The sequence below is a fragment of the Salmo trutta genome, chromosome 28 (assembly GCF_901001165.1).
Source record: "Salmo trutta chromosome 28, fSalTru1.1, whole genome shotgun sequence".
Taxonomy (NCBI): domain Eukaryota; kingdom Metazoa; phylum Chordata; class Actinopteri; order Salmoniformes; family Salmonidae; genus Salmo; species Salmo trutta.
In genome coordinates, this window is record NC_042984.1 from 4,672,919 (window position 1) to 4,700,751 (window position 27,833).

A 27,833-nucleotide genomic window follows, 5' to 3' on the forward strand; every position below is an offset into this window, starting at 1 on the left:
ATGTGGCTGAGGGACCCTAGTCTGTCCCCTGATAACAGCTCCAGGTCATGCCTAGTGTTTGGGCTGATGGTGGAGGAGCAGTGCAGATGTGGTACCTGGGTGTGTTCAGTGCTGGGGGGGCTGACTATCCTCGTCTGCAGGACAGTATGAAGAGGTGTGATCAGATTCACTCAGGGTGGGGGGAGACGTCACAGAGAGAGAGCTTTTCCTGCTGTGCTCTCTCTCTCTCTCTTTGATCCTGTAAAAGTCCTGTTGGAACTGCTTGATAACGCCCTGCAGCATTACTGTCCCAGACTAGAACATGTTGAAAGAGATTGTTTCAATTTCCTCAATGTCTAGTATTCTGAGGTTCCACCGTGGGCCAATACCCTCTCTAATGACATAGAGGAAGTGTGCTCTTATATCACTGTGCCAGGGGATGGTCTGGTTAATATAGCACTGTGCCATGTCAGGGGATGGTCTGGTTATTATAGAACTGTGTCATGCCAGGGGATGGTCTGGTTAATATAGCACTGAGTCATACCAGGGGATGGTCTGGTTAATATAACACTGTGCCAAGCCAGGGGATGGTCTGGTTAATATAGCACTGTGCCATGCCAGGGGATGGTCTGGTTAATATAGTACTGTGTCATGCCAGGAGATGGTCTGGTTAATATAGCACTGTGTCATGCCAGGGGATGGTCTGGTTAATATAGCACTGTGTCATGCCAGGGGATGGTCTGGTTAATATAGCACTGTGTCATGCCAGGGGATGGTCTGGTTAATATAGCACTGTGCCATGCCAGGGGATGGTCTGGTTAATATAGCACTGTGTCATGCCAGGGGATGGTCTGGTTAATATAGCACTGTGTCATGCCAGGGGATGGTCTGGTTAATATAGCACTGTGTCATGCCAGGGGATGGTCTGGTTAATATAGCACTGTGTCATGCCAGGAGATGGTCTGGTTAATATAGCACTGTGCCAGGGGATGGTCTGGTTAATATAGCACTGTGTCATGCCAGGAGATGGTCTGGTTAATATAGCACTGTGCCATGCCAGGGGATGGTCTGGTTAATATAGTACTGTGTCATGCCAGGAGATGGTCTGGTTAATATAGCACTGTGCCAGGGGATGGTCTGGTTAATATAGCACTGTGTCATGCCAGGAGATGGTCTGGTTAATATAGCACTGTGTCATGCCAGGGGATGGTCTGGTTAATATAGCACTGTGTCATGCCAGGGGATGGTCTGGTTAATATAGCACTGTGTCATGCCAGGAGATGGTCTGGTTAATATAGCACTGTGCCAGGGGATGGTCTGATTAATATAGCACTGTGTCATGCCAGGAGATGGTCTGGTTAATATAGCACTGTGTCATGCCAGGGGATGGTCTGGTTAATATAGTACTGTGTCATGCCAGGAGATGGTCTGGTTAATATAGCACTGTGCTAGGGGATGGTCTGGTTAATATAGCACTGTGTCATGCCAGGAGATGGTCTGGTTAATATAGCACTGTGTCATGCCAGGGGATGGTCTGGTTAATATATCACTGTGTCATGCCAGGGGATGGTCTGGTTAATATAGCACTGTGCCATGCCAGGAGATGGTCTGGTTAATATAGCACTGTGTCAGGGGAGGGTCTGGTTAATATAGCACTGTGTCATGCCAGGAGATGGTCTGGTTAATATAGCACTGTGCCATGCCAGGGGATGGTCTGGTTAATATAGCACTGTGCCAGGGGATGGTCTGGTTAATATAGCACTGTGCCAGGGGATGGTCTGGTTAATATAGCATTGTGTCATGCCAGGGGATGGTCTGGTTAATATAGTACTGTGTCATGCCAGGAGATGGTCTGGTTAATATAGCACTGTGTCATGCCAGGGGATGGTCTGGTTAATATAGCACTGTGCCAGGGGATGGTCTGGTTAATATAGCACTGTGTCATGCCAGGGGATGGTCTGGTTAATATAGCACTGTGCCAGGAGATGGTCTGGTTAATATAGCACTGTGCCAGGGGATGGTCTGGTTAATATAGCACTGTGTCATGCCAGGAGATGGTCTGGTTAATATAGCACTGTGTCATGCCAGGGATGGTCTGATTAATATAGTACTGTGTCATGCCAGGAGATGGTCTTGTTAATATAGCACTGTGCCAGGGGATGGTCTGGTTAATATAGCACTGTGCCATGCCAGGAGATGGTCTGGTTAATATAGCACTGTGTCATGCCAGGGGATGGTCTGGTTAATATAGCACTGTGCCATGCCAGGGGATGGTCTGGTTAATATAGCACTGTGTCATGCCAGGAGATGGTCTGGTTAATATAGCACTGTGCCATGCCAGGGGATGGTCTGGTTAATATAGCACTGTGCCATGCCAGGGGATGGTCTGGTTAATATAGCACTGTGCCATGCCAGGGGATGGTCTGGTTAATATAGCACTGTGTCATGCCAGGGGATGGTCTGGTTAATATAGCACTGTGCCATGCCAGGGGATGGTCTGGTTAATATAGCACTGTGTCATGCCAGGGGATGGTCTGGTTAATATAGCACTGTGCCATGCCAGGGGATGGTCTGGTTAATATAGCACTGTGCCATGCCAGGGGATGGTCTGGTTAATATAGCACTGTGTCATGCCAGGAGATGGTCTGGTTAATATAGTACTGTGTCATGCCAGGGGATGGTCTGGTTAATATAGCACTGTGCCAGGAGATGGTCTGGTTAATATAGTACTGTGTCATGCCAGGGGATGGTCTGGTTAATATAGCACTGTGTCATGCCAGGGGATGGTCTGGTTAATATAGTACTGTGCCATGCCAGGGGATGGTCTGGTTAATATAGCACTGTGTCATGCCAGGAGATGGTCTGGTTAATATAGCACTGTGCCATGCCAGGGGATGGTCTGGTTAATATAGCACTGTGCCATGCCAGGGGATGGTCTGGTTAATATAGCACTGTGCCATGCCAGGGGATGGTCTGGTTAATATAGCACTGTGTCATGCCAGGGGATGGTCTGGTTAATATAGCACTGTGCCATGCCAGGGGATGGTCTGGTTAATATAGCACTGTGTCATGCCAGGGGATGGTCTGGTTAATATAGCACTGTGCCATGCCAGGGGATGGTCTGGTTAATATAGCACTGTGCCATGCCAGGGGATGGTCTGGTTAATATAGCACTGTGTCATGCCAGGAGATGGTCTGGTTAATATAGTACTGTGTCATGCCAGGGGATGGTCTGGTTAATATAGCACTGTGCCAGGAGATGGTCTGGTTAATATAGTACTGTGTCATGCCAGGGGATGGTCTGGTTAATATAGCACTGTGTCATGCCAGGGGATGGTCTGGTTAATATAGTACTGTGTCATGCCAGGGGATGGTCTGGTTAATATAGCACTGTGCCGGTGGATGGTCTGGTTAATATAGCACTGTGTCATGCCAGGAGATGGTCTGGTTAATATAGCACTGTGCCAGGGGATGGTCTGGTTAATATAGCATTGTGTCATGCCAGGGGATGGTCTGGTTAATATAGCACTGTGCCATGCCAGGGGATGGTCTGGTTAATATAGCACTGTGTCATGCCAGGGGATGGTCTGGTTAATATAGCACTGTGCCAGGGGATGGTCTGGTTAATATAGCACTGTGCCAGGGGATGGTCTGGTTAATATAGCACTGTGCCAGGGGATGGTCTGGTTAATATAGCACTGTGCCAGGGGATGGTCTGGTTAATATAGCACTGTGCCAGGGGATGGTCTGGTTAATATAGCACTGTGCCAGGGGATGGTCTGGTTAATATAGCACTGTGCCAGGAGATGGTCTGGTTAATATAGCACTGTGTCATGCCAGGAGATGGTCTGGTTAAGATAGCACTGTGCCAGGGGATGGTCTGGTTAATATAGCACTGTGCCAGGAGATGGTCTGGTTAATATAGCACTGTGTCATGCCAGGGGATGGTCTGGTTAATATAGCACTGTGCCAGGAGATGGTCTGGTTAATATAGCACTGTGTCATGCCAGGAGATAGTCTGGTTAATATAGCACTGTGTCATGCCAGGGGATGGTCTGGTTAATATAGCACTGTGCCAGGAGATGGTCTGGTTAATATAGCACTGTGTCATGCCAGGGGATGGTCTGGTTAATATAGCATTGTGTCATGCCAGGGGATGGTCTGGTTAATATAGCACTGTGTCATGCCAGGAGATGGTCTGGTTAATATAGCACTGTGCCAAGGGATGGTCTGGTTAATATAGCACTGTGCCAGGAGATGGTCTGGTTAATATAGCACTGTGTCATGCCAGGGGATGGTCTGGTTAATATAGCACTGTGTCATGCCAGGGGATGGTCTGGTTAATATAGCACTGTGTCATGCCAGGGGATGGTCTGGTTAATATAGCACTGTGCCAGGGGATGGTCTGGTTAATATAGCACTGTGTCATGCCAGGGGATGGTCTGGTTAATATAGCACTGTGTCATGCCAGGGGATGGTCTGGTTAATATAGCACTGTGTCATGCCAGGGGATGGTCTGGTTAATATAGCACTGTGTCATGCCAGGGGATGGTCTGGTTAATATAGCACTGTGTCATGCCAGGGGATGGTCTGGTTAATATAGCACTGTGTCATGCCAGGGGATGGTCTGGTTTAATATAGCACTGTGTCATGCCAGGGGATGGTCTGGTTAATATAGCATTGTGTCATGCCAGGAGATGGTCTGGTTAATATAGCACTGTGCCAGGGGATGGTCTGTTTAATATAGCAATGTGTCATGCCAGGAGATGGTCTGGTTAATATAGCACTGTGCAATGCCAGGGGATGGTCTGGTTAATTTAGTACTGTGTCATGCCAGGAGATGGTCTGGTTAATATAGCACTGTGCCAGGGGATTGTCTGGTTAATATAGCACTGTGTCATGCCAGGAGATGGTCTGGTTAATATAGCACTGTGTCATGCCAGGGGATGGTCTGGTTAATATAGCACTGTGTCATGCCAGGGGATGGTCTGGTTAATATAGCACTGTGTCATGCCAGGAGATGGTCTGGTTAATATAGCACTGTGCCAGGGGATGGTCTGATTAATATAGCACTGTGTCATGCCAGGAGATGGTCTGGTTAATATAGCACTGTGCCATGCCAGGGGATGGTCTGGTTAATATAGTACTGTGTCATGCCAGGAGATGGTCTGGTTAATATAGCACTGTGCTAGGGGATGGTCTGGTTAATATAGCACTGTGTCATGCCAGGAGATGGTCTGGTCAATATAGCACTGTGTCATGCCAGGGGATGGTCTGGTTAATATATCACTGTGTCATGCCAGGGGATGGTCTGGTTAATATAGCACTGTGCCATGCCAGGAGATGGTCTGGTTAATATAGCACTGTGTCAGGGGATGGTCTGGTTAATATAGCACTGTGTCATGCCAGGAGATGGTCTGGTTAATATAGCACTGTGTCATGCCAGGGGATGGTCTGGTTAATATAGCACTGAGTCATGCCAGGGGATGGTCTGGTTAATATAGCACTGTGCCAGGGGATGGTCTGGTTAATATAGCATTGTGTCATGCCAGGGGATGGTCTGGTTAATATAGTACTGTGTCATGCCAGGAGATGGTCTGGTTCATATAGCACTGTGCCAGGGGATGGTCTGGTTAATATAGTACTGTGTCATGCCAGGAGATGGTCTTGTTAATATTGCACTGTGCCAGGGGATGGTCTGGTTAATATAGCACTGTGCCATGCCAGGAGATGGTCTGGTTAATATAGCACTGTGTCATTCCAGGGGATGGTCTGGTTAATATAGCACTGTGCCATGCCAGGGGATGGTCTGGTTAATATAGCACTGTGTCATGCCAGGAGATGGTCTGGTTAATATAGCACTGTGCCATGCCAGGGGATGGTCTGGTTTATATAGCACTGTGCCAGGAGATGGTCTGGTTAATATAGCACTGTGTCATGCCAGGAGATGGTCTGGTTAATATAGCACTGTGTCATGCCAGGGGATGGTCTGGTTAATATAGCACTGTGCCAGGAGATGGTCTGGTTAATATAGCACTGTGTCATGCCAGGGGATGGTCTGGTTAAGATAGCACTGTGCCATGCCAGGGGATGGTCTGGTTAATATAGCACTGTGCCATGCCAGGAGATGGTCTGGTTAATATAGCACTGTGTCATGCCAGGGGATGGTCTGGTTAATATAGCACTGTGCCAGGAGATGGTCTGGTTAATATAGCACTGTGTCATGCCAGGGGATGGTCTAGTTAATATAGCACTGTGCCATGCCAGGAGATGGTCTGGTTAATATAGCACTGTGTCATGCCAGGGGATGGTCTGGTTAATATAGCACTGTGTCATGCCAGGAGATGGTCTGGTTAATATAGCACTGTGTCAGGGGATGGTCTGTTTAATATAGCACTGTGCCAGGGGATGGTCTGGTTAATATAGCACTGTGTCATGCCAGGGGATGGTCTGGTTAATATAGTACTGTGCCAGGGGATGGTCTGGTTAATATAGCACTGTGTCATGCCAGGGGATGGTCTGGTTAATATAGCACTGTGCCATGCCAGGGGATGGTCTGGTTAATATAGCACTGTGCCATGCCAGGGGATGGTCTGGTTAATATAGCACTGTGCCATGCCAGGGGATGGTCTGGTTAATATAGCACTGTGCCAGGGGATGGTCTGGTTTATATAGCACTGTGCCAGGGGATGGTCTGGTTAATATAGCACTGTGCCAGGGGATGGTCTGGTTAATATAGCACTGTGCCAGGGGATGGTCTGGTTAATATAGCACTGTGCCAGGGGATGGTCTGGTTAATATAGCACTGTGCCAGGGGATGGTCTGGTTAATATAGCACTGTGTCATGCCAGGGGATGGTCTGGTTAATATAGCACTGTGCCAGGGGATGGTCTGGTTAATATAGCACTGTGCCAGGGGATGGTCTGGTTAATGTAGCACTGTGCCAGGAGATGGTCTGGTTAATATAGCACTGTGCCAGGGGATGGTCTGGTTAATATAGCACTGTGCCAGGGGATGGTCTGGTTAATATAGCACTGTGCAAGGGGATGGTCTGGTTAATATAGCACTGTGCCAGGGGATGGTCTGGTTAATATAGCACTGTGCCAGGGGATGGTCTGGTTAATATAGCACTGTGCCAGGAGATGGTCTGGTTAATATAGCACTGTGCCAGGAGATGGTCTGGTTAATATAGCACTGTACCAGGGGATGGTCTGGTTAATATAGCACTGTGCCAGGGGATGGTCTGGTTAATATAACGCTGTGTCTTGCCAGGGGATGGTCTGGTTAATATAGCACTGTGCCAGGGGATGGTCTGGTTAATATAACACTGTGTCTTGCCAGGGGATGGTCTGGTTAATATAGCACTGTGCCAAGGGATGGTCTGGTTAATATAGCACTGTGTCTTGCCAGGGGATGGTCTGGTTAATATAGCACTGTGTCATGCCAGGGGATGGTCTGGTTAATATAGCACTGTGTCATGCCAGGGGATGGTCTGGTTAATATAGCACTGTGCCAGGGGATGGTCTGGTTAATATAGCACTGTGTTATGCCAGGGGATGGTCCTGTTAATATAGCACTGTGCCAGGGGATGGTCTGGTTAATATAGCACTGTGTCATGCCAGGGGATGGTCTGGTTAATATAGCACTGTGTCATGCCAGGGAATGGTCTGGTTAATATAGCACTGTGCCAGGGGATGGTCTGGTTAATATAGCACTGTGTCATTCCAGGGGATGGTCTGGTTAATATAGCACTGTGCCAGGGGATGGTCTGGTTAATATAGCACTGTGCCAGGGGATGGTCTGGTTAATATAGCACTGTGTCATGCCAGGAGATGGTCTGGTTAATATAGCACTGTGCCATGCCAGGGGATGGTCTGGTTAATATAGCACTGTGCCAGGAGATGGTCTGGTTAATATAGCACTGTGTCATGCCAGGAGATGGTCTGGTTAATATAGCACTGTGTCATGCCAGGGGATGGTCTGGTTAATATAGCACTGTGCCAGGAGATGGTCTGGTTAATATAGCACTGTGTCATGCCAGGGGATGGTCTGGTTAAGATAGCACTGTGCCATGCCAGGGGATGGTCTGGTTAATATAGCACTGTGCCATGCCAGGAGATGGTCTGGTTAATATAGCACTGTGTCATGCCAGGGGATGGTCTGGTTAATATAGCACTGTGCCAGGAGATGGTCTGGTTAATATAGCACTGTGTCATGCCAGGGGATGGTCTAGTTAATATAGCACTGTGCCATGCCAGGAGATGGTCTGGTTAATATAGCACTGTGTCATGCCAGGGGATGGTCTGGTTAATATAGCACTGTGTCATGCCAGGAGATTGTCTGGTTAATATAGCACTGTGTCAGGGGATGGTCTGTTTAATATAGCACTGTGCCAGGGGATGGTCTGGTTAATATAGCACTGTGTCATGCCAGGGGATGGTCTGGTTAATATAGTACTGTGCCAGGGGATGGTCTGGTTAATATAGCACTGTGCCAGGGGATGGTCTGGTTAATATAGCACTGTGCCATGCCAGGGGATGGTCTGGTTAATATAGCACTGTGCCATGCCAGGGGATGGTCTGGTTAATATAGCACTGTGCCATGCCAGGGGATGGTCTGGTTAATATAGCACTGTGCCAGGGGATGGTCTGGTTAATATAGCACTGTGCCAGGGGATGGTCTGGTTAATATAGCACTGTGCCAGGGGATGGTCTGGTTAATATAGCACTGTGCCAGGGGATGGTCTGGTTAATGTAGCACTGTGCCAGGAGATGGTCTGGTTAATATAGCACTGTGCCAGGGGATGGTCTGGTTAATATAGCACTGTGCCAGGGGATGGTCTGGTTAATATAGCACTGTGCCAGGAGATGGTCTGGTTAATATAGCACTGTGCCAGGAGATGGTCTGGTTAATATAGCACTGTGCCAGGAGATGGTCTGGTTAATATAGCACTGTACCAGGGGATGGTCTGGTTAATATAGCACTGTGCCAGGGGATGGTCTGGTTAATATAACGCTGTGTCTTGCCAGGGGATGGTCTGGTTAATATAGCACTGTGCCAGGGGATGGTCTGGTTAATATAACACTGTGTCTTGCCAGGGGATGGTCTGGTTAATATAGCACTGTGCCAAGGGATGGTCTGGTTAATATAGCACTGTGTCTTGCCAGGGGATGGTCTGGTTAATATAGCACTGTGTCATGCCAGGGGATGGTCTGGTTAATATAGCACTGTGTCATGCCAGGGGATGGTCTGGTTAATATAGCACTGTGCCAGGGGATGGTCTGGTTAATATAGCACTGTGTTATGCCAGGGGATGGTCTGGTTAATATAGCACTGTGCCAGGGGATGGTCTGGTTAATATAGCACTGTGTCATGCCAGGGGATGGTCTGGTTAATATAGCACTGTGCCAGGGGATGGTCTGGTTAATATAGCACTGTGTCATGCCAGGGGATGGTCTGGTTAATATAGCACTGTGTCATGCCAGGGGATGGTCTGGTTAATATAGCACTGTGTCATGCCAGGGGATGGTCTGGTTAATATAGCACTGTGTCATGCCAGGAGATGGTCTGGTTAATATAGCACTGTGCCAGGGGATGGTCTGGTTAATATAGCACTGTGTCATGCCAGGAGATGGTCTGGTTAATATAGCACTGTGCCATGCCAGGGGATGGTCTGGTTAATATAGTACTGTGTCATGCCAGGAGATGGTCTGGTTAATATAGCACTGTGCCAGGGGATGGTCTGGTTAATATAGCACTGTGTCATGCCAGGAGATGGTCTGGTTAATATAGCACTGTGTCATGCCAGGGGATGGTCTGGTTAATATAGCACTGTGTCATGCCAGGGGATGGTCTGGTTAATATAGCACTGTGTCATGCCAGGAGATGGTCTGGTTAATATAGCACTGTGCCAGGGGATGGTCTGATTAATAGAGCACTGTGTCATGCCAGGAGATGGTCTGGTTAATATAGCACTGTGTCATGCCAGGGGATGGTCTGGTTAATATAGTACTGTGTCATGCCAGGAGATGGTCTGGTTAATATAGCACTGTGCTAGGGGATGGTCTGGTTAATATAGCACTGTGTCATGCCAGGAGATGGTCTGGTTAATATAGCACTGTGTCATGCCAGGGGATGGTCTGGTTAATATATCACTGTGTCATGCCAGGGGATGGTCTGGTTAATATAGCACTGTGCCATGCCAGGAGATGGTCTGGTTAATATAGCACTGTGTCAGGGGAGGGTCTGGTTAATATAGCACTGTGTCATGCCAGGAGATGGTCTGGTTAATATAGCACTGTGCCATGCCAGGGGATGGTCTGGTTAATATAGCACTGTGCCATGCCAGGGGATGGTCTGGTTAATATAGCACTGTGCCAGGGGATGGTCTGGTTAATATAGCATTGTGTCATGCCAGGGGATGGTCTGGTTAATATAGTACTGTGTCATGCCAGGAGATGGTCTGGTTAATATAGCACTGTGTCATGCCAGGGGATGGTCTGGTTAATATAGCACTGTGCCAGGGGATGGTCTGGTTAATATAGCACTGTGTCATGCCAGGGGATGGTCTGGTTAATATAGCACTGTGCCAGGAGATGGTCTGGTTAATATAGCACTGTGCCAGGGGATGGTCTGGTTAATATAGCACTGTGTCATGCCAGGAGATGGTCTGGTTAATATAGCACTGTGTCATGCCAGGGGATGGTCTGATTAATATAGTACTGTGTCATGCCAGGAGATGGTCTTGTTAATATAGCACTGTGCCAGGGGATGGTCTGGTTAATATAGCACTGTGCCATGCCAGGAGATGGTCTGGTTAATATAGCACTGTGTCATGCCAGGGGATGGTCTGGTTAATATAGCACTGTGCCATGCCAGGGGATGGTCTGGTTAATATAGCACTGTGTCATGCCAGGAGATGGTCTGGTTAATATAGCACTGTGCCATGCCAGGGGATGGTCTGGTTAATATAGCACTGTGCCATGCCAGGGGATGGTCTGGTTAATATAGCACTGTGCCATGCCAGGGGATGGTCTGGTTAATATAGCACTGTGTCATGCCAGGGGATGGTCTGGTTAATATAGCACTGTGCCATGCCAGGGGATGGTCTGGTTAATATAGCACTGTGCCAGGGGATGGTCTGGTTAATATAGCACTGTGTCATGCCAGGAGATGGTCTGGTTAATATAGTACTGTGTCATGCCAGGGGATGGTCTGGTTAATATAGCACTGTGCCAGGAGATGGTCTGGTTAATATAGTACTGTGTCATGCCAGGGGATGGTCTGGTTAATATAGCACTGTGTCATGCCAGGGGATGGTCTGGTTAATATAGTACTGTGTCATGCCAGGGGATGGTCTGGTTAATATAGCACTGTGCCGGTGGATGGTCTGGTTAATATAGCACTTTGTCATGCCAGGAGATGGTCTGGTTAATATAGCACTGTGCCAGGGGATGGTCTGGTTAATATAGCATTGTGTCATGCCAGGGGATGGTCTGGTTAATATAGCACTGTGCCATGCCAGGGGATGGTCTGGTTAATATAGCACTGTGTCATGCCAGGGGATGGTCTGGTTAATATAGCACTGTGCCAGGGGATGGTCTGGTCAATATAGCACTGTGCCAGGGGATGGTCTGGTTAATATAGCACTGTGCCAGGGGATGGTCTGGTTAATATAGCACTGTGCCAGGGGATGGTCTGGTTAATATAGCACTGTGCCAGGGGATGGTCTGGTTAATATAGCACTGTGCCAGGGGATGGTCTGGTTAATATAGCACTGTGCCAGGAGATGGTCTGGTTAATATAGCACTGTGTCATGCCAGGAGATGGTCTGGTTAAGATAGCACTGTGCCAGGGGATGGTCTGGTTAATATAGCACTGTGCCAGGAGATGGTCTGGTTAATATAGCACTGTGTCATGCCAGGGGATGGTCTGGTTAATATAGCACTGTGCCAGGAGATGGTCTGGTTAATATAGCACTGTGTCATGCCAGGAGATGGTCTGGTTAATATAGCACTGTGTCATGCCAGGGGATGGTCTGGTTAATATAGCACTGTGCCAGGAGATGGTCTGGTTAATATAGCACTGTGTCATGCCAGGGGATGGTCTGGTTAATATAGCATTGTGTCATGCCAGGGGATGGTCTGGTTAATATAGCACTGTGTCATGCCAGGAGATGGTCTGGTTAATATAGCACTGTGCCAAGGGATGGTCTGGTTAATATAGCACTGTGCCAGGAGATGGTCTGGTTAATATAGCACTGTGTCATGCCAGGGGATGGTCTGGTTAATATAGCACTGTGTCATGCCAGGGGATGGTCTGGTTAATATAGCACTGTGTCATGCCAGGGGATGGTCTGGTTAATATAGCACTGTGCCAGGGGATGGTCTGGTTAATATAGCACTGTGTCATGCCAGGGGATGGTCTGGTTAATATAGCACTGTGTCATGCCAGGGGATGGTCTGGTTAATATAGCACTGTGTCATGCCAGGGGATGGTCTGGTTAATATAGCACTGTGTCATGCCAGGGGATGGTCTGGTTAATATAGCACTGTGTCATGCCAGGGGATGGTCTGGTTAATATAGCACTGTGTCATGCCAGGGGATGGTCTGGTTAATATAGCACTGTGTCATGCCAGGGGATGGTCTGGTTAATATAGCATTGTGTCATGCCAGGAGATGGTCTGGTTAATATAGCACTGTGCCAGGGGATGGTCTGGTTAATATAGCAATGTGTCATGCCAGGAGATGGTCTGGTTAATATAGCACTGTGCAATGCCAGGGGATGGTCTGGTTAATTTAGTACTGTGTCATGCCAGGAGATGGTCTGGTTAATATAGCACTGTGCCAGGGGATGGTCTGGTTAATATAGCACTGTGTCATGCCAGGAGATGGTCTGGTTAATATAGCACTGTGTCATGCCAGGGGATGGTCTGGTTAATATAGCACTGTGTCATGCCAGGGGATGGTCTGGTTAATATAGCACTGTGTCATGCCAGGAGATGGTCTGGTTAATATAGCACTGTGCCAGGGGATGGTCTGATTAATATAGCACTGTGTCATGCCAGGAGATGGTCTGGTTAATATAGCACTGTGCCATGCCAGGGGATGGTCTGGTTAATATAGTACTGTGTCATGCCAGGAGATGGTCTGGTTAATATAGCACTGTGCTAGGGGATGGTCTGGTTAATATAGCACTGTGTCATGCCAGGAGATGGTCTGGTTAATATAGCACTGTGTCATGCCAGGGGATGGTCTGGTTAATATATCACTGTGTCATGCCAGGGGATGGTCTGGTTAATATAGCACTGTGCCATGCCAGGAGATGGTCTGGTTAATATAGCACTGTGTCAGGGGATGGTCTGGTTAATATAGCACTGTGTCATGCCAGGAGATGGTCTGGTTAATATAGCACTGAGTCATGCCAGGGGATGGTCTGGTTAATATAGCACTGTGCCAGGGGATGGTCTGGTTAATATAGCATTGTGTCATGCCAGGGGATGGTCTGGTTAATATAGTACTGTGTCATGCCAGGAGATGGTCTGGTTCATATAGCACTGTGCCAGGGGATGGTCTGGTTAATATAGTACTGTGTCATGCCAGGAGATGGTCTTGTTAATATTGCACTGTGCCAGGGGATGGTCTGGTTAATATAGCACTGTGCCATGCCAGGAGATGGTCTGGTTAATATAGCACTGTGTCATGCCAGGGGATGGTCTGGTTAATATAGCACTGTGCCATGCCAGGGGATGGTCTGGTTAATATAGCACTGTGTCATGCCAGGAGATGGTCTGGTTAATATAGCACTGTGCCATGCCAGGGGATGGTCTGGTTTATATAGCACTGTGCCAGGAGATGGTCTGGTTAATATAGCACTGTGTCATGCCAGGAGATGGTCTGGTTAATATAGCACTGTGTCATGCCAGGGGATGGTCTGGTTAATATAGCACTGTGCCAGGAGATGGTCTGGTTAATATAGCACTGTGTCATGCCAGGGGATGGTCTGGTTAAGATAGCACTGTGCCATGCCAGGGGATGGTCTGGTTAATATAGCACTGTGCCAGGGGATGGTCTGGTTAATATAGCACTGTGTCATGCCAGGGGGTGGTCTAGTTAATATAGCACTGTGCCATGCCAGGAGATGGTCTGGTTAATATAGCACTGTGCCAGGAGATGGTCTGGTTAATATAGCACTGTGTCATGCCAGGGGATGGTCTAGTTAATATAGCACTGTGCCATGCCAGGAGATGGTCTGGTTAATATAGCACTGTGCCAGGAGATGGTCTGGTTAATATAGCACTGTGTCATGCCAGGGGATGGTCTAGTTAATATAGCACTGTGCCATGCCAGGAGATGGTCTGGTTAATATAGCACTGTGTCATGCCAGGGGATGGTCTGGTTAATATAGCACTGTGTCATGCCAGGAGATGGTCTGGTTAATATAGCACTGTGTCAGGGGATGGTCTGTTTAATATAGCACTGTGCCAGGGGATGGTCTGGTTAATATAGCACTGTGTCATGCCAGGGGATGGTCTGGTTAATATAGCACTGTGTCATGCCAGGGGATGGTCTGGTTAATATAGCACTGTGCCAGGGGATGGTCTGGTTAATATAGCACTGTGCCAGGGGATGGTCTGGTTAATATAGCACTGTGCCATGCCAGGGGATGGTCTGGTTAATATAGCACTGTGCCATGCCAGGGGATGGTCTGGTTAATATAGCACTGTGCCATGCCAGGGGATGGTCTGGTTAATATAGCACTGTGCCAGGGGATGGTCTGGTTTATATAGCACTGTGCCAGGGGATGGTCTGGTTAATATAGCACTGTGCCAGGGGATGGTCTGGTTAATATAGCACTGTGCCAGGGGATGGTCTGGTTAATATAGCACTGTGCCAGGGGATGGTCTGGTTAATATAGCACTGTGCCAGGGGATGGTCTGGTTAATATAGCACTGTGTCATGCCAGGGGATGGTCTGGTTAATATAGCACTGTGCCAGGGGATGGTCTGGTTAATATAGCACTGTGCCAGGGGATGGTCTGGTTAATGTAGCACTGTGCCAGGAGATGGTCTGGTTAATATAGCACTGTGCCAGGGGATGGTCTGGTTAATATAGCACTGTGCCAGGGGATGGTCTGGTTAATATAGCACTGTGCCAGGGGATGGTCTGGTTAATATAGCACTGTGCCAGGGGATGGTCTGGTTAATATAGCACTGTGCCAGGGGATGGTCTGGTTAATATAGCACTGTGCCAGGAGATGGTCTGGTTAATATAGCACTGTGCCAGGAGATGGTCTGGTTAATATAGCACTGTGCCAGGAGATGGTCTGGTTAATATAGCACTGTACCAGGGGATGGTCTGGTTAATATAGCACTGTGCCAGGGGATGGTCTGGTTAATATAACGCTGTGTCTTGCCAGGGGATGGTCTGGTTAATATAGCACTGTGCCAGGGGATGGTCTGGTTAATATAACACTGTGTCTTGCCAGGGGATGGTCTGGTTAATATAGCACTGTGCCAAGGGATGGTCTGGTTAATATAGCACTGTGTCTTGCCAGGGGATGGTCTGGTTAATATAGCACTGTGTCATGCCAGGGGATGGTCTGGTTAATATAGCACTGTGTCATGCCAGGGGATGGTCTGGTTAATATAGCACTGTGCCAGGGGATGGTCTGGTTAATATAGCACTGTGTTATGCCAGGGGATGGTCCTGTTAATATAGCACTGTGCCAGGGGATGGTCTGGTTAATATAGCACTGTGTCATGCCAGGGGATGGTCTGGTTAATATAGCACTGTGTCATGCCAGGGGATGGTCTGGTTAATATAGCACTGTGCCAGGGGATGGTCTGGTTAATATAGCACTGTGTCATTCCAGGGGATGGTCTGGTTAATATAGCACTGTGCCAGGGGATGGTCTGGTTAATATAGCACTGTGCCAGGGGATGGTCTGGTTAATATAGCACTGTGCCAGGGGATGGTCTGGTTAATATAGCACTGTACCAGGGGATGGTCTGGTAAATATAGCACTGTGCCAGGGGATGGTCTGGTTAATATAGCACTGTGCCAGGGGAGGGTCTGGTTAATATAGCACTGTGCCAGGGGATGGTCTGGTTAATATAGCACTGTGTCATGCCAGGGGATGGTCTGGTTAATATAGCACTGTGTCATGCCAGGGGATGGTCTGGTTAATATAGCACTGTGTCATGCCAGGGGATGGTCTGGTTAATATAGCACTGTGCCATGCCAGGGGATGGTCTGGTTAATATAGCACTGTGCCAGGGGATGGTCTGGTTAATATAGCACTGTGCCAGGGGAGGGTCTGGTTAATATAGCACTGTGCCAGGGGATGGTCTGGTTAATATAGCACTGTGCCATGCCAGGGGATGGTCTGGTTAATATAGCACTGTGCCAGGGGATGGTCTGGTTAATATAGAACTGTGCCAGGGGATGGTCTGGTTAATATAGCACTGTGCCAGGGGAGGGTCTGGTTAATATAGCACTGTGCCAGGGGATGGTCTGGTTAATATAGCACTGTGTCATGCCAGGGGATGGTCTGGTTAATATAGCACTGTGTCATGCCAGGGGATGGTCTGGTTAATATAGCACTGTGCCAGGGGATGGTCTGGTTAATATAGCACTGTGCCAGGGGATGGTCTGGTTAATATAGCACTGTGCCAGGGGATGGTCTGGTTAATATAACACTGTGCCAGGGGATGGTCTGGTTAAAATAGCACTGTGTCAGGAGATGGTCTGGTTAATATAACACTGTGCCAGGGGATGGTCTGGTTAATATAGCATTGTGCCATGCCAGGGGATGGTCTGGTTAATATAGCACTGTGCCAGGGGATGGTCTGGTTAATATAGCACTGTGCCATGCCAGGGGATGGTCTGGTTAATATAGCACTGTGTCATGCCAGGGGATGGTCTGGTTAATATAGCACTGTGTCAGGGGATGGTCTGGTTAATATAGCACTGTGTCATGCCAGGGGATGGTCTGGTTAATATAGCACTGTGTCAGGAGATGGTCTGGTTAATATAACACTGTGCCAGGGGATGGTCTGGTTAATATAGCACTGTGTCAGGAGATGGTCTGGTTAATATAACACTGTGCCATGGGGAGGGTCTGTGTGGATAATTAAGTTACTTACCTTCCCCACTTTGTATCAGTCAGGAAATAGTGTCTCTTGAAGAGCTTTTTTTTTTGTTTTACTTATTCCGTGCAGTGTAATTTTTAATATCCATGGGGTACTGTATTGTAATGACCTCTCTACAGGGATAAGCCAATGGGGGCTTCAAAGGCCTCTGCATTTGGGTGGAGGGGCTGGGGGAGGCTGTGAAACTCTCCTGCCATTGCCATTTGGGTGGAGGGGTTGGGGGAGGCTGTGAAACTCTCCTGCCATTGCCATTTGGGTGGAGGGGTTGGGGGAGGCTGTGAAACTCTCCTGCCATTGCCATTTGGGTGGAGGGGTTGGGGGGCTGTGAAACTCTCCTGCCATTATTAGGCTCAAGAATTTTCACACCCATCACTTCACACTTCAGTGCTAATTGAAGTTGCAGCCAGGTCCGTTTTGTCCTAGCAGTTTGGCAGCTTAGTAGCCTTATTTATTAAGCTTCATATTATAAAATCACCTAGAGATTATTGTCTTTGAATTTTAGCCTTCAGAAGTAAGTTCAGACTGAATATTACTCACTCAGTGTTGTGTTGGATGGTGTTTCCAGGTTCCACTGTGTTTCTTCTGCAGATTTTGGTTTGTTCTAAGTTTTTTCTTGATAGTAATAGTCCAGTAAGGTAATTTTGGCCAAAATAAATGTTCTCTCTCTCTCTCTCTCTCTCTCTGTCTCTCTCTTTGTCTGTCTCTCTCTTTGTCTGTCTCTCTCTCTGTCTCTCTCTCTCTCTGTCTCTCTCTCTCTCTGTCTCTCTCTCTGTCTCTCTCTCTCTCTCTCTCTGTCTCTGTCTCTCTCTGTCTCTCTCTTTGTCTGTCTCTCTCTTTGTCTGTCTCTCTCTCTCTTTGTCTCTCTCTCTCTTTGTCTCTCTCTCTCTGTTTCTCTCTGTCTCTCTGTCTGTCTCTCTGTCTCTCTCTGTCTGTCTCTCTGTCCCTCTCTGTGTCTCTCCATTTGGATACACGCAGTGCATTCGGAAAGTATTCAGACCCCTTGACATTTTCCACATTTTGTTGTGACAGCCTTTATCTAAAATTGATTAACTTGTTTTTTTTCCCCTCATCAATATACACACACAATACCCCATAATGACAAAGCAAAAACAGTTTTTTTTAGACATTTTTGCAAATTTACCAACAAAAAAAATAACTATATAATATTTACTTAAGTATTCAGACTCTTTACTCAATATTTTGTTGAAGAACCTTTGGCTGCGATTACAGCCTCAAGTCTTCTTGGGTATGACGCTACAAGCTTGGTACACCTGTATTTGGGAAGTTTCTCCCATTCTTCTCTGCAGATCCTCTCAAGCTCTGTCAGGTTGGATGGGGAGCGTCGCTGCACAGCTATTTTCAGGTCTCTCCAGAGATTTTTGATCGGGTTCAATTCTGGGCTCTGGCTGGACCACTCAAGGACATTCAGAGACTTGTCCCGAAGCCACCCCTGGGTTCTCTTGGCTGTGTGCTTAGGGTCGTTGTCCTGTTAGAAGTGAACCTTCGACCCATTGAGCGGTTCTGAGTGCTCTGGAGCAGGTTTTCAATACGGATCTCTCTGCACTTTGCTCCGTTCATCTTTTCCTTGATCCTGACTAGTCTCCCAGTTGAAAAACATTCCCACAGCATGATGCTGCCACCACCACCATGCTTCACCGTAGAGATAGTGCCAGGTTTCCTCCAGACATGCCACTTGGCATTCAGGCCAAAGAGTTCAATCTTTGTTTCGTCAGACCAGAGAATCTTGTTTCTAATGTTCTGAGATTCCTTTAGGTGCCTTTTGGCTTTGTGCCTTTTACTGAGGAGTGGCTTCTGTCTAGCCACTCTACCATACCAACAAAATGTGGAAAAAGTCAAGGGGTCTGAATACTTTCCTAATGCACTGTACACACACACACACACACACACACAGACTCACTCACTCCTTCGCCATTTGGACCCGATCCAGACAGATGCAGAGATCTCTTAATTAGCTATGGACGGAAAGTGCTTCACACACACACACACACACACACACACACACACACACAGACAACGCCATCCTTGGACTGAGCAAGCACGACGAGCAGAGCCAATCTTAATTGAATCAAACATCGCAGAGAGCATAGCGCCACAAGACTGTCAGCATACAAAGGCAGAAGATTAGAGGGACAATTTGGAAGGAAAATACTGATGACACTGATGATGTTAATATGGCAATGACAGACTGACATTGCCAAAACCCCCCCAAAAAAGCGGGATAATACGGAATAAGTAAATAGCCATTGAATTGAATTTATTTTGACATATACAGACATATACAACAAAATGTACAATGTGGACCCAGAGGATATCACTTGAAAGTATTCGTTTAAAACGCTTGTTTCCATAGTGGTCCTCGATGGTAAAAACAACGACACATATAATGATTAAAAGACAAGAGAAAATTACAAACAACCATAAATACATTCATTTATGTTGACATCCTAAAAAGTTACACTATTCACTGTACTTCTCCCTAACTTTAAAAAAATCAACAATATTCATTTCACATTAAAACAATCTATTAATTGCACATCATACCGATCCTTCAGATCAATACACCTGACCAGCAGTAGAGGGGCAGTGGAGTGGTTTCTCTTACTTAGACAACCTTGTCCAAATGAAAACCTTTGCCTGTTTTTTAAAGCTATTTTTTCTCCAAGGGAAGGCTATTCCATAGACAAATGCCTGTATGGAAAAACGTGCTCCTCGTTTACACTTGGGATTTTACAAGACATAAACGCTAGCTCTGGTATTATGACTGTGTTGGTTATATGTGGTTTTTCATGTAACCTGGGGCACGATCATTTAAGATGTCAAACATATGATTAAGTTTAAGTTGGTCCACTCTGGACTCCAAAGGCAACAAGCCCACTTCCTGGAACTCCTGTACCCCTATGTGGGTCCTAAGGGGGACATTCAGCATATACCAGATAACATTATGTGGGTCCTAAGGGGGACATTCAGCATATACCAGATAACATTATGTGGGTCCTAGGGAGGACATTCAGCATATACCAGATAACATTATTTTGCATGACCTGCATTCCCCTTTTCAGCTTTTTTGATAGCCCACTATACCAAGCAGAGCAGGTAAAATCAAAAGGACAAGGTTGAGACAAGCAGTTTCTTAACTTTAATGTTAAAATATCTAGCGTTAACGATATAAACATTTACATTTGTTTGCCATTTTAGAAATAATTTTAGCAGCAATCAGGTCTCCAGAAAGGGATTGATCTAGTGACACACCAAGATTCACTTGTTTTCGATTCACTTGTTTTCGATTCACTTGTTTTCGATTCACTTGTTTTCGATTCACTTGTTGTCGATTCACTTGTTTTCGATTCACTTGTTTTTGATTCACTTGTTTTTGATTCACTTGTTTTCGATTCACTTGTTTTCGATTCAATCTCCTTGCCTGCACAGTTTGCCATTATCTCGTCAGCCCTAAGCAATCTACGTTTTGTTCCAAGCAAAACCGATTCAGTTTTTTCCCAAATGTAGTCACAATTTGTTGTCAGACAACCAATCTCTAACAAAATGCAATTTCTTACTCAGGGTCTCTTCTATGTAAACTGTATCCTTCCCTGATACCAGTATGGCTGAATCATCAGCATAAAGCAGGAGTTTACACTTTACTGTATCTAGCAAATCATTAACGTATATATGAAATAAGAGAGGCCCTAAAATGGATCCCTGTGGTACTCCACGAGATATTTCTTTGGCCTCTGACAGAACATCATCAACATCATACTTGTTGATCTGTTGGTCAGATAAGACCTAAACCAATTCACTGCTACATAATTTAGACCCATGAATTTCAGTTTCATCAGGAGAATATCATGGTCCACAATGTCAAAAGCTTTCTGCAAGTCTAACATGATCATACTTGTATAGTTCCCCCTTCTCACGTTCCTGCTTATTGTGGTCATAAAGGTGGATAAGGAGGTATCAGTGGAATGAGCTGTTCTTTAGCCAGATTGAAGTACATAAAGAAGTTTGTGCTCAAGAAAGTATCCCTCGAGTTGATTAAAAACGAATCTCTCAACAACTTTGGAGGAGGTGCTGAGGATTGACACAGGCCTGTAGTTTCCTACATTTGTTTTACTGCTCTTCTTGTGGAGTGGAACCACCCGGGCTGTTTTGAGATCCTTGGGAAATGTACCACTACTAATAGAAAAGTTTACAATATAAGTTATCATTTTAGCAGTGACACATGACCATAACTGAACAGCTATCTTGGTGGGTACAACAGTAATGCCATGTCTGAATGTCAAATGTTTCTGTATTACCATCAGTCCAGGCAAAAGTGAAGATTCACAATGTTTCATTGAAATGTACAGTTGTGTATAGACCAAGTAGCTGAGGAAATCGACACTGTGGTCCCGAGCAACATCACTAAGAGGCCTACAGTACAAGCTGATAACAGAAGAGGTCTGAGAACAGAGCCTTGAGGAAGACCCAAACTTACCTTAGATTTGTCTAGCTTGTGAGTTGAAATGTTTCCTGGCTTTCTGTGTGAAAATGATTTTAGTTCTCTGTGACCTCTGTCAAAATTGGTGCCCTCTTAGTGTGTGTGGTCTGGAAATGTCTAATCTAGCAATCCTTCTATAATCTAAACCTCCTGGGACAGGAGCTGAACAAACATACACACAAAGACAACAGACTGACAGATATCTGAAGGTGCTACAGAGCTGATTCATCTGATATTGTCACACCCTAATCTGTTTCACCTGTCTTTGTGCTTGTCTCCACCCCCCCTCCATGTGTTGGCCATCTTCGTCATTATCCCCAGTGTATTTATACCTGTGTTCTCTGTTTGTCTGTTGCCAGTTTGTCTTGTCAGTTCTGTTTCCTAGTTTCCCCCAGTTCAGACCATTCTGCCTGTCCTGACCCCGAGCCTGCCAGCCGTTCTGTACCTGCCTGACACTGACCCGTTTACGAACCCCTGCCTGTCCTGACCCCGAGCCTGCCAGCCGTTCTGTACCTGCCTGACACTGACCCGTTTACGAACCTCTGCCTGTCCTGACCCCGAGCCTGCCAGCCGTTCTGTACCTGCCTGACACTGACCCGTTTCTGAACCTCTGCCTGTCCTGACCCCAGCCTGCCTGCTGTTCTGTACCTTATTGACTCTGCCCTGGATTACGGACCTCTGCCTGCATTTGACCTGTCTTTTGCCTGCCCCCTGTCTGGTTCAATAAACATCTGTGACTCTAGCTGACTGCATCTGGGTCTTATTCTGAGTTCTGATAGGTACAAAAACAGACTTAGCCAAGATGTTGCACAACAATTTAAGTCAATAAGTCATCATATTAGTCAAAGTACGATATATTTGGGCTTTAAGTGACAAATCCAAACTTCCCACTTCTTGCAAATCTGTGTGAATGTGGTATCTCTTCCTGTGATATGACATACAAATTATACAGATGTCTGAAGGAATTACAGAGCTGGTTCATATCCCTTATTGCTCTCTTCTGCTTCCAGTTTGAGTGGACAGCTGCAAGATCACAGACACACACACACACACTCACAAATGCAGTGATGGAAAAAGTACCCAATTTTCATACTTGAGTAAAAGTAAAGATACCTTAAAAGAAAATGACTCAAGTAAAAGTAAAATTCACCCATCTTCTCAGTGATGAAGGATTCCCATGTTATCTTCTCAGTGATGAAGGATTCCCATGTTATCTTCTCACTGTTGAAGGATTCCCATGTTATCTTCTCACTGTTGAAGGATTCCCATGTTATCTTCTCACTGTTGAAGGATTCCCATGTTATCTTCTCACTGTTGAAGGATTCCCATGTTATCTTCTCACTGTTGAAGGATTCCCATGTTATCTTCTCACTGTTGAAGGATTCCCATGTTATCTTCTCACTGTTGAAGGATTCCCATGTTATCTTCTCACTGTTGAAGTATTCCCATGTTATCTTCTCACTGTTGAAGGATTCCCATGTTATCTTCTCACTGTTGAAGGATTCCCATGTTATCTTCTCACTGTTGAAGGATTCCCATGTTATCTTCTCACTGTTGAAGGATTCCCATGTTATCTTCTCACTGTTGAAGGATTCCCATGTTATCTTCTTCTTTTCCTCACATAACTTTGAAAGAATTCACAAATGTAATAATTTAAAAGTTGTTTGTGTGCATCTGTCTCTGTTGAAGAGTCTGTTAGTTATGAGATCTATTATTCCTTATGGAGAATTAATATTAATATGTTAGACGTGTTAATAAGATCATAGCAGGAGAGCCAAAAGCAGCGAGACGGGAGACCTCATTTAACTTAATTAAATATTCATTTTGCAAAATGTTAATAATTTAATCTCATGTCCAATTAGTAATGAATCCCATCTAAAGGCATGAAAAATGTAACAGCAAAACTCTAAAATTATAAAAGTGGTCTTTTAATGATATTTTTGTAGATGATGGAGATGATGACAACAATCAGGCCTTTTAGGAAAATCCAAAGCAAACTCTTCTGATTCTGTCAGATCAAATGACTGTGTGTGTGTGTGTGTGTGTGTGTGTGTGTGTGTGTGTGTGTGTGTGTGTGTGTGTGTGTGTGTGTGTGTGTGTGTGTGCAAGCACTGTATAACGATCATGAGGGTACTATAGACTGGGGAAGTCTAGACTGGAGTGGTATAGACTGGGGTAGTATAGACTGGGGTAGTGTAGTCTGGGGCAGTATAGACTGGGGTAGTATAGACTGGGGCAGTATAGACTGGGGCAGTATAGACTGGGGCAGTATAGACTGGGGTAGTATAGACTGGGGTAGTATAGACTGGGGTAGTGTAGACTGGGGCAGTATAGACTGGGGTAGTGTAGACTGGGGTAGTGTAGACTGGGGTAGTGTAGACTGGGGCAGTATAGACTGGGGCAGTATAGACTGGGGCAGTATAGTCTGGGGCAGTATAGACTGGGGTAGTATAGACTGGGGCAGTATAGACTGGGGCAGTATAGACTGGGGTACTATAGACTGGGGCAGTATAGACTGGGGTAAGCATAGACTGGGGTAAGCATAGACTGGGGTTAGTATAGACTGGGGTAGTCTAGACTGGAGTACTATAGCCTGGATAGTCTAGACTAGGGTACTATAGACTGGTTAGTCTAGACTGGGGTAGTCTAGACTGGGTTAGTCTAGACTGGGGTACTATAGACTGGTTAGTCTAGACTGGGGTAGTCTAGGCTGGGTTAGTCTAGACTGGGTTAGTCTAGGCTGGGGTAGTCTAGACTGGGTTAGTCTAGACTGGGGTACTATAGCCTGGATAGTCTAGACTAGGGTACTATAGACTGGGTTAGTCTAGGCTGGGGTAGTCTAGGCTGGGTTAGTCTAGGCTGGGGTAGTCTAGACTGGGGTACTATAGCCTGGATAGTCTAGACTGGGTTAGTCTAGACTGGGTTAGTCTAGACTGGTTTAGTCTAGACTGGGTTAGTCTAGACTGGGGTTGTCTAGGCTGGTTTAGTCTACGTTATTTAGGCTGAGCATGAGGGCTCGCTGGTCTGGTCTACTTTGATGAGGTTATGTAATGTGACTTCCTGAGGACAGAACTGAGGAACCATAGAACAGGCAGTTATATAAAACACAGGGAATCTCTGAACAGATCTCAATCTCTGATCAGATCTCAATCTCTGATCAGATCTCAATCTCTGAACAGATCTCAATCTCTGATCAGATCTCAATCTCTGATCAGATCTCAATCTCTGAACAGATCTCAATCTCTGAACAGATCTCATTCTCTGAACAGAGTCCAGTCATATAAAGAATATACATCCTCCTTACCACTCATTTCTCTCTGTCCCCATCTGTTGGTCTCTCTTCCTCACTTCTCTAGTCTCTCTGGCCTGGATCATAGCGTCCTACCAGATGGTGTCTCAAACACCTTTCTCAAATCTCTCTCTCTCGTATCTCTTCCCTACTCTCTCCAGGTCTCTCTGCCTCAGCCTCCTTGGTCTCTCTGGCCTGGATGATAGCATCTTACCAGAAGACTCTGAGGGACTCCAGAGATGACAAGCTCCCGATGTCCTACAAGGCTGTGATTGTTCAGATGTTGTGGCACTTCTTCACCATCGGGGCCAGGACCATCGCCTTCGCCCTGTTTGCCTCTGTGTTCCAGGTAAAGGTAACACACCACACAGAACATGCACTGAGAAAAATGCAATTTATGTTTCTATAATTTAAACAAAGTTAGCATTAATTGCAGGTTATATTCATGTTCATGCTGGGTACGGTTGCAAAATACTGGTAACTTTCCCTAAATTCCCATTTCTTTTAGAATTTGCTGGTTGGAGGAGTCTGGATTTCCTGTTTATTCCCTCTAAGTGGGATTTCGGGAAAAACCTGGGAATTTTCAGAAAGTTACCTGACTTTTTACAACTGTTGAGATGTTATTTAAAAATAAAATAAATGACGTCTCCGTGTTGCAGCTCAACTTCAGTATCTTCATCGTGACTAACCCTTTCTGTCTTTCTGCCTCCCTCTCTATCTCCCAGCTCTACTTCGGTATCTTCATCGTGAGTCACTGGTGCATCATGACGTTCTGGATCATCCAGGGGGAGACAGACTTCTGCATGTCCAAGTGGGAGGAGATCATCTATAACATGGTAGTGGGTATCATCTATATCTTCTGCTGGTTCAACGTCAAGGAAGGCCGCGCCCGTTTCAGGATGTGTCTCTATTACTCAGTGACTCTGGTAGAGAACGTGTCTCTCACCGCGGCGTGGTACCTTTACCGTGGGCCGAACACCTCCGACTTTTACGCCCTCATCGTGGTGTGTGTTGTGGTTTGTAGCTACGCTCTGGGGACCTTCTTCATGTTAGTGTATTATTGTCTCCTGCACCCTGACGGGCCGGTGTCCGGGGCTGAGTGGGGTGTGTGTGTGGAGGAAGGGGGGTTGATGGTGGAGTCCTGTGTGACCCCAGCCGAGGCATCACCCCTCCCTCCTCCAGACGTGGTCACCAGCCCCCCTAGGACTCTAACTAGGACTGCAGGTGTGGACCGGGGTGAAGTGGTACCAAGTGATCTAGCTGTGTTCCAGGTTAGATCCACCACCACTACCTCTCCGGCACTGGCCCCTCGGACCCTCAGGACAGAGGGGCCAGTGATCCGGATAGACCTTCCCAGAAAAAGGTACCCTGCCTGGGATGCTCACTTCATTGACAGGCGGCTGCGGAAGACCATCCTTGTCCTGGAGAACACCTCCCCGGTCACGCCAAGGATCCAGTACCGCAGTCTGAGCAAACCCAAGGAGGTCATGGAGTATGAGACTACCGTGTAATGTAACGTAATCTAGCTACAATACCTCCACCACGTCAGCAGGGGGCTCCACCAGCCAGGTGAAGAAAGAGAATGAACCATGGTGCTCAACTCTTATCCTCCTGTGGAAGTAAATTAAAGGGTGCTTGGAAACAACAGTCCATACTATAAGTGTACCCTACTCCCTCTGTGGGAAGGGGAGACGAGGGGAGTTGAGAGAAGAAGGTTGAGAAGGAGGTGCTATTGGAGGACTGTGTACATGTGTAAGACAGGTGTCAGAGATTTACAGGTCAGGTGACGTGGGCGTGTCAGTAAATGTACCTGTTTATGACCAGTGCATGTGTGGAGCGTTTCCGCTCAGCTGTTGCCAGGTAACACATTCTATGTGTACTATAGGAGCCAATCGGCTGTAGCCGAGATCGAGGGTGAGAGGTGAAAGGTCACACCAGGCCGTGACCTTATGGAGAACTGCAGGAGGAGACACTGAAACAAGACAGGACATGGGTCATGAGTCTCTCAACACTGAAACATCACTGATGAAACAACAATGAAACAGTGAACACAGTGGTGCTCACGATGGGGATGATGCTCATGATGATGATGATGATGATGGTGATTGTGCAGCCTTGTCCCAGATATATTTGTGCTAACTCCTATGTTCATTTTTCTTGACAGTGACCGTAGGAGTTGACAAGACATGATGTTGTTGACAGTGATGCTCATGTAGAAATAACTGGGAAGTCGTAATTCACCGTTCAGCTGTCATGAGGAATGAACTCAAAGCTGATTTGGTAGAAAACGTCGTTGTCGTAGTAACATGAAAACATTGATAATGGTGTGTTGATGACCTGCTTCTGTGATTGGAGGTTCGGTTTAGTAAATTCAATCATTCATTACTTTTATTCATTTATTATTATTATTTATTTTCCTGTTTATTTTTATATTTTTATATTGTTTACTCGCTCAGTGGCCATGCCTTTGATAATGTTTCTTATAAAGGTGTAATCATATACAGTGGCTTGCGAAAGTATTCACCCCCCTTGACATTTTTCCTATTTTGTTGCCTTACAACCTGGAAATAAAATTGATTTTTGGTGGGTTTGTATCATTTGATTTACACAACATGCCTACCACTTTGAAGATGCAAAATATTTTTTCTTGTGAAACAACCAAGAAATAAGACAAAAAAACAGAATTCCTTGAGTGTGTATAACTATTCACCCCCCCGAAGTCAATACTTTGTAGAGCCACCTTTTGCAGCAATTACAGCTGCAAGTCTCTTGGGGTATGTCTCTATAAGCGTGGCACATCTAGCCACTGGGATTTTTGCACATTCTTAAAGGCAAAACTGCTCCAGCTCCTTCAAGTTGGATGGGTTCCGCTGGTGTACAGCAATCTTTAAGTCATACCACAGATTCTCAATTGGAT

The 27,833-nt window shown here is 46.4% G+C and overlaps 1 protein-coding gene across 1 annotated transcript; it reads left to right on the top strand.

Moving 5' to 3' along the window:
• Nucleotides 1-27,468, top strand: LOC115166455 (XK-related protein 7-like). The gene is made up of 3 exons (XM_029720355.1): nucleotides 1-91; nucleotides 25,078-25,265; nucleotides 25,642-27,468. The coding sequence occupies exons 1-3, from the start codon at nucleotides 1-3 to the stop codon at nucleotides 26,425-26,427; spliced, it is 1,065 nt and encodes a 354-aa protein (XP_029576215.1). The 3' UTR covers nucleotides 26,428-27,468.
• The last annotated feature ends 365 nt before the right edge of the window (nucleotides 27,469-27,833 follow it).